Source organism: Lonchura striata, chromosome 1 (assembly GCF_046129695.1).
Source record: "Lonchura striata isolate bLonStr1 chromosome 1, bLonStr1.mat, whole genome shotgun sequence".
Classification (NCBI taxonomy): Eukaryota; Metazoa; Chordata; class Aves; order Passeriformes; family Estrildidae; genus Lonchura; species Lonchura striata.
In genome coordinates this window covers 27,192,355-27,204,490 of record NC_134603.1, presented here as the reverse complement: position 1 = coordinate 27,204,490, position 12,136 = coordinate 27,192,355, and the positions used below count along the sequence as shown (strand labels likewise).

The window sequence follows — 12,136 nt, the reverse complement described above, 5'->3', positions numbered from 1 at the left end:
CATGGAAATTTCTGGAAAACAGTACTGGAAATTTCTGATTGTGGTGGGGACACTTTTTCAATAGATGTTGAACAGGCCAAGTAAATTATGCATTTTGCTACTGATGGACAAGGACTGGTCAAAGATGTGACAGTTGTTGTCAGTCTTAGCTACTCTCTCTGTGGGATGGCAGAACAGAACTGAGACTTCCTTGTAGTCTGAAGATAAGCAAAGTGCATCTAAGTAAACAAGTTTGATAGCTAATAGTGGCAGTGTTACAGCAGTTAAAAGTAAAAATGTTGCCAGCGCATAGGTAAGATACTGTACATAAATACAGTATATGTGTATTTATATGTATATATGTGTATTTATATGTATATATGTGTATTTATGTGTATAAGTATTATTTCACCAGTGGTAACTAACTTGAGCTTTCCAGGCATTTTGAGAAATCTGGGAACATTTAAGTAAAAATGGATGCATTGCTAGGAATATATTAAGGATATCCTGAACAAAATTTGGGAAAAACATGAATAAGATACCATGTCTTAATAAAGGCTGCATCTTAAAGAAAGAGGCATCTTGCCAGATGATCCAAAGATGGCCAGATTATCTGAGAAAAAATATATCGTTGAAGAGTCTCCCAAATGGATATTTTATGAAATTAGGTAAGAGAGGAGCCTCAAAAATTATTAACCTTATGTAAGGAGGACATTACTCAATAATGTGATGAGTCATCAAGACTGGCAATGACTAATAGCAGAAATGGAGCCACCTATAGATTGAATGTATATATATAACTGTAAACCGACTTACACAAATGACCCGTAATTTCAGATCTGTGTCTACTGAAATGGTAATTTTTTATCTTGCTGAGCTGCTCCTTATTAAATAGTTTTGTATTTTTCTAGTACTGAGACTTCTTTTGGCTCCAAGAAATCTGGGTCAGGGCTTAAATGGGAAGAAGTCTTTACAACATTTGTGATTGGTTTTTTGAAGGTTTAGTTCTCTAAACCTAGTCTTTATTGCAGGATCACAGGAATGAATGCCAGTGGCATTCCCAGTAGTGGGAGGCAGAGGAGTGTGGGACTGTAGTATTGCTGACCTACACTGCAAATTTGTGTGCAGATTTGTTTATGCTGCTGTAGAAGCTATAATTATAGAAAGCACTTTCATAAAGGCAGCAAGTATCATAGAGTCATTTTGCAAAAAAGGAATTTGAATGGAGTGGTGACTTGCTTGAGTTTGGACAGATATAATATATCGTAGGCATGCTTTGCCATCAGTATTTGTTCAAATATTCTTGGTGAGATCTTGTCTTGTTAGTTCTCTTGGAAATATTGCTGGTATTATTACTTATTCATAGTTTTTTTTATATGTCCTAACCAAAAGATGGTCACGGTCTCCTTTTGTGTTTGGGGACTCAAAACTTACTAATGAAACATAATCAGATAAAAGAGGAGAAAATTAAGAGGAAGCTTGAATATCATTATTAAATACCTGTGGTTTAATAAATGTTGTATTTTCCTTTGGAAAGCAAATTGTGGAGGAAGATGTGGAAGAAGTAGAGATTGTTAAAGCTTAAAAATATAATTTCAGATGAAAAAATGTGACTTGTGTGTGGAATTACAGTTTTAGTTTTCTACAATCTAGCTTTCATCATTATCAGGGCTGCAGTTGCTTTTTATGACCCATGATGCATTGCTAAGACGGTGCTTTTCAAATGTGGGGAAGTTAAGTTTGCACTTTCTGAAACAAATAAAAGTCCATGGCTATTGCCTTTAGAATCTTGGATGGCTGCATCCCACCAATGACTTCTTCTACATGACTGATGTATACATCTCAGAATACTGCAATCCAGAAATATGTCTCCCTTTCAGTTTAGTAAACTTTCACGTTGAGTTAGCAAGTGCCATAAAGGAAAGGAACAGGGAAGAATTTTTTCCAAATGGCTGAAAATACACAGCCTTGTTTTAGTTTGCAACTGGAGGGAACAAGAGTCACACTGAAGCAAACGAGAAATTAGAGAGAAGGCAGAGCCAGCAGGTAAATATAGTTGAGAATCCATTCTTGTGGTCTTTTCAAGACACTATCTGCCTGGAATAGAATTTAAAATCTTGGCAGTTAGGCTGCTGTTGGTTTTTATAGGGACTTCCTCAACTGGGAAGAGGGAGAATAGATTTATGTTCAGGAGCACAGAGGAACTCACCACTGATTTGGAGGTGAAAGTAGCTTCTTTGGTCAGTGGTGTTTCTTAATTTTTGAATATTTACCTGAAACATTTGAGTTCATCTGCAAAGCTGTTTAAATAGGGGAAATCTAAGAGTAGCTTTCTTAATTGTTACAAACTGATGTGTAAACCCACCAATTCAACCATGCAGTAATACAGGCAAAGAAATGAAGCTCTGTATACAGGAACATTTTGAAATAAGCATGAACTGCACTGACTTTCATAACAATGTATAACGAAAAAATAGTCTGTCTGATCCCTCAGATGCATCATCAGATGTGTCATACTTAGCCATTTTTCAGTTAAGGGAAGAATAGGGAGAAAAATGAGAAAATAACCAATGTTATTTCCAGTGTTTATCCCTAAAATAATTGTGCTGTCTCTACAACCAGTCCTGCCAGTATGTGGGGAAAAGAGTATGTGACACTTGGTTTTAACCATCTGACAAAGTAGCTTTTGAAAATAAAAGCTACTAATAAAATAAAATGGTAGTTTTTGCATTAACTCCTTTCTGTTCAGCAGAAGTAGAGTAGGTGAGGAAAAACATTGCCTTGCAAAGTATTTCATACAGTGTGTAGGCAGGACATTTTCTGTTTTTCATAAACAGAATGCTGTTATAGATAAAGCAATGTATTTTATTAGTTTCTAGTGCCAAACTGAAACGGAAAAAGAACTGGTTTGGAACAACTTTCTACACGGAATTAACTGCAGATGGAGAAATTAAGAAAACAGCAAAATCAAGTAGTTCTTCAAATCCCAAATGGGATGAGCAGCTGACAGTGTAAGTAGATTCTTTTGGTTGTTTGATACTATTTATTAGACAGACATTGCAGGCAAATATTTACTAAACTTGGCTGCCTACATAGTTTGCTCTGGCTGTTGATGTCTAAATGCAGACGGAAGTTGGTATTTATCTCAAATAATTTTTTTTCTGAATCCTTACAATGTATTGAGAATACTTTTTTCCTACAGAGTGTGTTACTTGCATACAGTGGCAGTACATGATATAGTCTTGATATTTGTTAGCACTGTGTTTAGCATTCATTGCTAGAAAGACTTACTAATTGTAACCATGTCATTCTCAACTTTAGAAGGAAAAAGTCTCAACTGGATAAGTAATAGTTACGAGGAAGGCCACTTCTTCCTTTGAATTTCCCAGTGAAGGGATATGCACACAAAAACTACTGAGTTGCCTCGCATTTACCCTGATATTTGACCATTTTAACCTTTTTGTGGTTTAGTTTGGTTTAACTGTGCTAGGGGTACAGATATACCTGAATAGGACTCTGTGTAGAGCTGTCAATCTTGCACTTGGTTTGAATACTTTATTCACAAGCAAGATTGTATTGGTTCAGACTTGGGTCTGGGAGCAGCATAGCTCCTATCAAGTGGCATTGAGTCTAGGCCAGTATGCTTCACAGCATCTGACACGTCTGTGTGCTATAGCCAGCTTTGTTAGCAGTAGAAGCTATGGTAGATTCCAGTAAGCGCTGGAGAGCGGGGAGTGATACGTCTTTGGGAAACTCTTTGCATAGGAACACTTACTTACTCCAGACTTAGTCTGAAGCAAGTAGGTATTCCTGTGCCTCATTTCTTGGTATTTCAGGTTTAGTGAACATATTCACCCTTTGCAATGTTACAAAAGAGAAAAAAGTAGTCTTGGACCTGAGGATGATTTCCAGGATCAAGAACTAGAACAAGTACAAAGCTATCAGTATATTCACAGAAACCTGAGTTTCTCTTGAGGAGGCAGATTTGCTTTGGCAGGATTTGGTGATCTGATAGAAAAGAGGTAAATTGCAATGCAAGTAATGGCAGACTCATTTCATAATGAGTATTGCTTACTTAGGGTCTTACCTTTGTATGTATTTTTAAGGTATTCTGCCCCCCTCTTCCTCTGGCTATTGGAATGGTGTTTGAGGTTAAGTGACCTTCCTGGCTTAGCAAATTCCCCTCACTTCTATGGGTCAGCAATATATTTGTGTGTCTAGGCGTTGGGGATTCTTTCCTTTACTTTGTTGAGCTGCTGTTTTACTAAGATCTCCCTTAGAAGGCAGCCTATTCAAAATGCAAGAATATATTTGCTTGTGTTTCAGCAGAAAATATCTACCTTGTCCAACATGTTCAACTGACTATAGAGTTAGTCCTGTTGTTGGGAGAGTAGGGCTTGTTTTTATTATGATTCTAATCATTGCTGATAAAACTTTCTGTATACATTAGGTCAATACTGATGGATATGTGGCCTTTGACTTTTTGCAATGAAGTGTTTCTACTCCTGTTTTTCACAGCCAGGACCACGTTTGCAGTACTAGACCCTGTATTACAAAACTTACTCTCCAGGACCTAGCATAGCTTGAGCAGGGAGAGATCAATACCAAAGCTTGTCATAATATTACTGCAACTGGGTCCTTTACTTTCTGCTTCCCTCCAGTTTTTACTTTAGCTTCATCATTTGAATTTTCCCCTCTGATTTCTCTGAGTATGTGGATTCACAAAAAATATTTATCAACATTTCCATGGCAGGCTGATACGTGTTGAGTGGGCTTTTGCTTGAAAATAGATGCTTTGTTGCTTTTTTCCTTTTTGAAAAATATTTAGTATTTTTCTTTGCCGCGACAGACAAATATACTTCCTGCCTTTTTCTCTGTATTTAATTATGTAAGTTTTCAGCTAGAACTCTGGAAGAATAGAAATAAGAGAAATAAGCCTTTCATAAATAAAGATATGTTTTCTATAATAGAGATTTGAGCTGAGTGTAGATTATTTTGATGCTTCTCAAATTCCTTAGGCTATTCCTTAATGCACTTTAAGTTTCATCCTAAGTGTAGATATTACAGTGTTTGCAGTTCTTAGTTAAAAATTTCCCCTTGCAATACAAAATTGCACTTCATTAGTGTCAAGAAATACAATGAGAAAGTGGAATAAAGTTCAAATGCTCCTAATAACAGGAATGACTTCTTAAAAATATGTATATATTTTTTAAATGTATTTTTTATGCAGGAATGTGACTCCACAGACTACGCTGGAATTTAGAGTGTGGAGCCATCACACTTTAAAAGCAGATGCTTTATTAGGAAGAGCCACTGTAGACTTGAGACAAGCTTTGGAAGTACACAATAGAAAATGTAAGTTATCATGAAGGATATTTTGAATAAAGTAAAATTATTATTTCTAATCTATATATCAAACTGACAACCAGACTACTAACTATATGTGTAATTACAACTGACTTTCACTTGATATCTTTACTTTTCTCTTCTAGAGATGTCTGTGCTATTGAAATCATCTTACATGTAACAATGGGATATAATACTTTTGAAACAAACAGTAGAGTATTAGTTACTGAAAGTAAAAGCAGAAGTGATTAAATACAATGTTTTGTGGCAAGCTAGTAACCAATTTGATAGAAGATCTGTTTTAGGTTTGGTAACCAAAAAAAAAAAACTTTCAGAAAAGCTGTGTAATTTTTCATGTTTTACTTCTCTGGAGTCACTAACAGAAACGCTGGGTATTTGTCTTGCCCCTCATAATTTAGATGCCCAGAGAGCAATAGAAAACATTGATTAATGAAACAATTGTGATCTTCATTTTAGTACATTAGAGATTGATTGTTCAATGTAATTTCTAATATTAAATATTCTTAATAGAATATATTTTATTTGCTTTTCAAAATTTTCTTTTCTTTAGTACAACAAGGTGGTGAATCCACACTTTAAATTCCACTCCAGAGTGGCAGTAGTATTCCAGCTAAACCAATCTTAACCTTTTTCACAAGTTATATATATAGACCTGAGGTGACGGTTTAGAACAATGGGTGGAAATGAGACCCCCCAAAAAAAAGTGAAATTTTTCTGATTCTTACAGAAACAAAATAGAAATAGAATCTAAAATTAAGTGGGGATTCTTCAACAGTATTATAATGATTCAGCAGTAAATTTCCTAAGCAGAAAATTTAATTTTTAAATAAGAAAACTGTATCAGAAGAAACTGGGTTATAATAATGTTAGCCACCAAAAAATAATTACTATTTTAACAATTTCTAACAAAATATTTAACGTTTTATTACTGTAGATCCAGGGGAGGTAGGATCTAACAGCTAGACAAATTCTTTCAGTTGACTGAGTTTGCTGTACATTGCATCAAAAGTAATTTATGTGCAATGTTTCTTGTTTGGGCAAGTCAGTAGTTAGACACTTACTGGATTATCTAAGAATTCAGTTGCAGAATAACCTGATTGGTATCCTTCATTCATTTAGTTATTGATACCTATTCAAAAATGCAGAACTTTAAAGGCTCTTTGCTGATGAATGTGGAAAGGGAAGTTCTCTAAATGCAGAAACATTTGAATTAATTTGGTTACTTTTTCTGCTAAACACCACGACTATTAAATTGCTGCCCACACACCTCACAGTTTTCTTGCCAGCTCAATTAAGCTACAGCCAGGAGTCGATCTGGTTTAGGAAGATAACCTATTAAAATAGCAGAAGTTAAACCAACCACCCTTTGCAAAAATGAAGTGTGTTAATTAAACAATTCAGTGGTAGGTTAGTTTCTTCTCTTCTTTGAGGTGGTACTTTTTTCCAAAATACATGTTGCTAAATCAGTAATCCTTTACATTTAGGAGCTTTGTGCTTGCTGCAGAGATTTAAAGTCCCTTAAAATCCATTGTAGCACAGCAGTGTGTGTCTACTGGTAACTGCTGCCCCACTACGCTGTCAAACCTGCTCTTTCAAGTAATAGCTTGAGGATATCTGGCAATAGATTATAGCAGCCTCCCCTGTTTTATATGTTTTATATGTTTTATATGTTTTATATGTTTTATATGTTTTATATGTTTATTGTTCACTCATGATGCATGCTAATAATGAAAAAAAAATGGAAGCACTTGTTTAATGCATAGAAGTGCCCAGTTTAACTTGGAATGCTATCAAATGGAGGGAAATATCATGGTATATCTTTAAAAACTAATCTTTTAATCTGATAGCACAAATACTAAAGTTCTTAACCATTTCAACCTGATTAATGTGAACTCCTAGCTGACTGTGTTTGGATTTGTGATATGTAGCTTTAACTGTTTTACTTGTAATAGTTGATTTAGAGAGAATTATGTAGCATCCCCAGCATGTTTTACCTGTGGATTATATGTGTCTCACAAATATGTGTATTGCTTGTCAGTCAGATCAAATTATTTTACGGCATCATCAGTTATCTCAAATTTTATTTGGTGAAAATAGTATTTGATTTAACTTTTGATTACCTGAGGCATCCTCTCTTACTGTTTAATCCTTGGAGTTGTAATCTATGAAAATGATAGTAAGGATACATTTAAAATAGTTTTAAAATTGAGGGAGGACTCTATGCAGTCTTTGCATTCACTTCTTCCTCAAAGATATGTTTTTTTCAGTGGTCTTTTACAATTTGTTTTGGAAAGTGCTATGAGAAATTAATATAGGCTCTGGTTGTAAAATGAGGGGTTCCCAGTGACTTTTTAATATCTGTATGTGTGGTTCAGAAGTCCTTTGACTTTAAGCCATCATATGTTATGTAAGTAGTGCATAATTTCCAAAGGGCTTAATGGAAATGGCAGACCTGGGAAATCATTAACAACAAAGCACTAAATCCACATGGATTCTTTAGCATACCTTTAGAATATACTGTGTAAACAGACAGGGGTTTTTTTTAAATAAGGTGTGCATGTACGCACAGCAGGTGTAAATATACACGGCTCCATAGTGATTTCTGCTTCGATGTGAATATCTCTGATGCTCAGTTTTATAGAACTAAATGCATATATCACATTTGTGTGTTGAAGGTCTCTTTTAATATTATTTAGAATTTCATTTTTCCTTTACCCCTTCTTTCCTTCTTGTCCCCTACCCACCCCAACTCCATTTTTAGTGGAGAAGGTGAAAGAACAATTGAAACTCTCTTTGGAAAACAAGAGTGGCATGGTGCAAACAGGTGAACTGACTGTTGTTCTAGATGGTTTGGTTGTTGAACAAGAATCTCTTACAAATCTCAGTTCATCAGCAACCAGTAAGTTAAAATAATTAAACCAGATGATAATATTTAGATTAAGATTTCAAACAGATATAATAGAATATTTTTGTTGAATTTGTTTCTCTACTGTTCAGTAGAAGTTCAGCAAAATGGCGAGGCTGTACATGAAAGCAGAGATGCTTCAGCAAGAAGTTCATCCAGGTTGGAATTTATTTTTGTGCTTTATGCAATATGAAGTGTATCAGCAAATTTATCACTTGAAATGTTTGGGTTGTTTGTGTTTTGGTGGGTTTTTTGTTGTTTTTTAATGGTTTTGAAGATGAGAAATTTCAGCTGTTGAGGTTTAAATTATGTTGACACAGGTTTTAGAAACATTATTTGTTTGATAATTGCATAATTTAGTTCAGCTGATTTGAAATCTATAAAATGCTGCAGCAGAAATTAGGGGAGCAGTAGCTCAGTGTATTTTTTATGTATTTACTCAGTTTATTCTCTTATGCTGCTTAAGAACCATTTCAATTAATGCCTACGAGCCTTTTGCAATTTAGCACCTGAATGGAAGGAAGAGGATAAAAAAGCCTGAATTACTTTCTCCTCAGCCTTTTTAAGGTCATAATCAGGCACCTAAGAGACTTGTATGAGTTTCACAAGCAGTATTTGTAACACTGAAGCCAAGGCCTGTTTCCTCCTGAAGTGGCAAGAAAAAGACAGTCAGAGAAATTAAGAGCTTCATTCCTGGCTTCTCTACCATTCTAACCTGCTCAAGGACTGGCTGGAGAGAAGTAGGAACAGATTTTTTTGCTCCCTCATCTCTAGTAAGACAAATAGGTCAATTCAGATCAATGTAATGTTACTGGTCTGCTCAGTTACCTTGTGTGAACCCATTTCTGTTTAATTTATTGACTAACTGGAGTGAAAAAACATCCAGTTGCTATGCATTTGAGTGACAGGGACACATTTGTCCTTGTATGCTTCACTTGATTCTTTTTTTGAATTTATGGATGTTGGTCTCTCTTCCCTAATGGGTGCTCAAGATGAGGGAGTGAGAATAAAACATTGCTTCTGCTTTTTTTGTTTTTGTTAGAAAGGTTTGGGACTGCTAAAAGTGATTTGAAACACATCTGCATACCATTTTGGAACAGTAGTAATAATAATTTGCTTTCATTCGGCTATTGTTGCTGGAGAAAATCTGCGATCCTGCTCTTGGTGTTGATATTTTAATTTACTGCAGTTTTCCACACAACTATCCAGCAGTTTTGATTTACAGTTTTAAAATTAAGAGATGAAGAAAAGTTTTAAGGTAGCTTCTCTGCATGTTTTTTGGAGGTAAATTGAGTTTGTAATCCAGAGATGAAAAGGGATAATACTTCAATTCTCTGTTTATACTGCTCCTCTGGAGTTGGGTAGGGTAGCATGGAAATGCTGCTTCTCCCCTTCTAAAGTTGGACTTCTAACTGTTCTCACATTTTTTGTCACCTGTATAATTTCACTCTTTAACCTCTAGCCTTTGAGAAGATAAGGCATTGAGTGTAATTTTCAATCTGTGTGTCTCTGGTGGATGGCTTTAAGCATTCTGAAAAAGATTTAAGTAAAAACCCACTGTACTACTGTAACTGAACAAAGTTTACTATTCACAAGCCCTTAAAGTGCATTTATTTCCATGTGGCCTTGTAAACACACAGCTGCCTGTGTGTATTTATCCTCACAATGTCCCATCCTACCAATGCATGGAGAAGTTAATCTTATTTTCCTTTTACTGAGGGAGAATTTTGTTGCTTTCTTATGTTATGAATATTTTTAGTAATATGACTAATAAAACCAGTTCTTCCCATTGCTTAAGGAGAGAAAAGGCTGTCCTGTTCGTAACTGCACTTTGGAAGGGTCCCTAAGGCCGTTTTGAAAGATGCAGCAGGTGCATCAGTCTGTTCAATTCTAATATAACATTAAAAGTAAAAGCGAAAGTGAAATTGGAAACTCTTACCTATTATAAGTGTCTGAAATCCTCAAAACTGATTCTTGCCTTCTTCTTAATAGTCAAGTGTGAGACCAAAACAATTATCTAGGCTACAAACACCATTCTATAAACAGTTGTGAATATACTATCATTTCTTTATTTGTTTCTATAGCATGTTTTTTTTGTAGCATTTAGTTTAGTTGTGTGTTTAACATGTTGCTTGTAGTAACCTGAAATCATCTTTTATTTTTACCAAGATCTGCTTGTGACATTTCTAATGGGATAGACAATCAAGTACCTTCCAGCTCTGTAATGCAGAATACATTCTGTGTAGAAGCTGTTAATGGAGACAGCACACAGTCTCCTAATCATGTTGCAGCCAGACCCAAAAATACACCAGTACCAAAACCACTTGAAGCTCAGCCTGTCAACAGCACTGGTAAGAATGGGAGAGTTATGGGAACATGTTCCATGAGGCTTTTTTATCTAGCTGTATCTCAAGTTGAGCTACCTTTTCTATAAAATTTTTATTGGAATTCAAAAGTACTGAAAGGACGTGGCTTGAATTTATAACCTTGTGTGTCCACTTCTGTAAATTTTTTTGCAGTAGACCTATTCTTAAATATATTGAGTTTCACATTTTATCATAAGTTCTTTTCTCTGATGAAGGAAGATTAAAGTGTCCAAAATCTTCAATTTTTCTGTCCCAGATAATGAAACCATATTACTGTTTGTCTAGAAGAAAAAATTTCTTTCACAATTAATTTGAGTAACTATGTTTATTTTTTTCCTGACATTACATTAATCTGTTTTAGGCAGGGAGCTGCAGTGCTCTTGAGTCGAGATATGTTGCAGACTTTCTGTGCCTTCAGTTTTTTTCAAAAGTTCCATTTAAGAACTGGCAGTAGCAAATACTGAATTTTGTTTTCCTCTTAAACTCACAAACATTGATTCTGACTACAGTTCACCTTTGGTCCAGTGAAGCTAGTTTTTTTATTTGGAAAAAAAAAGTTTTTTTTGGTTTTTGTTCCTCTGGATCTAAAAATGACTGTGCTTTGTAAGCCCTTTGTCATTTCTCATCTGTTTGGGAGAAATTATAATGATAGCAGAGAGAAGAGAAGAGAAAACTAAATAGAAATAGGCAAATTGGTACTAAGTGGTAGAACAGATATTGTCAAACTCTCTCTAATAGACTGGAAAATGTTGGTATGGTTGGAAGATAATAGAAAGAATTATGAACTTTAAAAAGTAATAATTAAATTAGGTCTTCTCTGAAGCTTTTCTCTATTTGGAGAACTTTTAATTTGATTCCCCTCTCTTTTCAGCTCAAGGCTAGAGGGCATATATATATTATTAAGGCATTGCTCCCTTTTTATTCAACAGAGAGAGCCATTTGAAATCTGTATTAGGATAGGGTAATTGAAAAATAATTGATTTGTTCAAGTGGCAATATTGATGAAATCGTAACTGACCTTGCACCGAGGCATTGATATAGGAGAAATCAACTAGTGTACCAGTGGGTGAAGATATTTTCAAGGCAAGGCATAAAACGGATCTCTGGCATTTTTTGATGACACTTTTTTTTTTTCACTATTGTGCTTTAGCAGGATTGTAATTTTATGTGATGTTGCCAGAACTGCTGTTTTAGGCATAATTGGTGAAGTAATCATCTGATGTAATGTTTTATGCATCTGTTTTGGGGATGAACTTACTAATACAGCAGATGATTTCTTCATTATTTTGCTTCTAACTTTATTATGTAATCCTATTCACTCTTTAATGTGGATGAGTTGATTTTTTTAAAATTGAAGTTGTGATTTCAGTTGGATTTTTTCTTGTGTAAATTAAATTCTTGGTAGTATAAGCAGAAGTTTGAGGACAGTTGATCAAATTGTTCATACTTTTCATGTCATGCTGAAACAATATAAAATCTTTATATGTCTTAATGAAGTTGATTTCTTTTGTGCCATCTG

At 34.9% G+C, this 12,136-nt stretch overlaps 1 protein-coding gene across 5 annotated transcripts in view; it reads left to right on the top strand.

Moving 5' to 3' along the window:
* The window catches only part of WWP1 (WW domain containing E3 ubiquitin protein ligase 1), a 58,637-nt gene that overhangs the window by 23,561 nt on the left and 22,940 nt on the right, over nt 1-12,136 (top strand). For 3 of the 5 annotated variants that reach the window (XM_077782996.1, XM_021543174.3, XM_077783005.1), the window contains exons 3-7: nt 2,852-2,990; nt 5,210-5,334; nt 8,108-8,245; nt 8,344-8,410; nt 10,421-10,602. In XM_077782996.1, the coding sequence (XP_077639122.1) occupies nt 2,852-2,990; nt 5,210-5,334; nt 8,108-8,245; nt 8,344-8,410; nt 10,421-10,602 (651 nt within the window). The remainder of the gene's footprint in view (nt 1-2,851; nt 2,991-5,209; nt 5,335-8,107; nt 8,246-8,343; nt 8,411-10,420; nt 10,603-12,136) is intronic. The other 2 variants (XM_021543175.3, XM_021543176.2) reach the window with 2 other exon arrangements.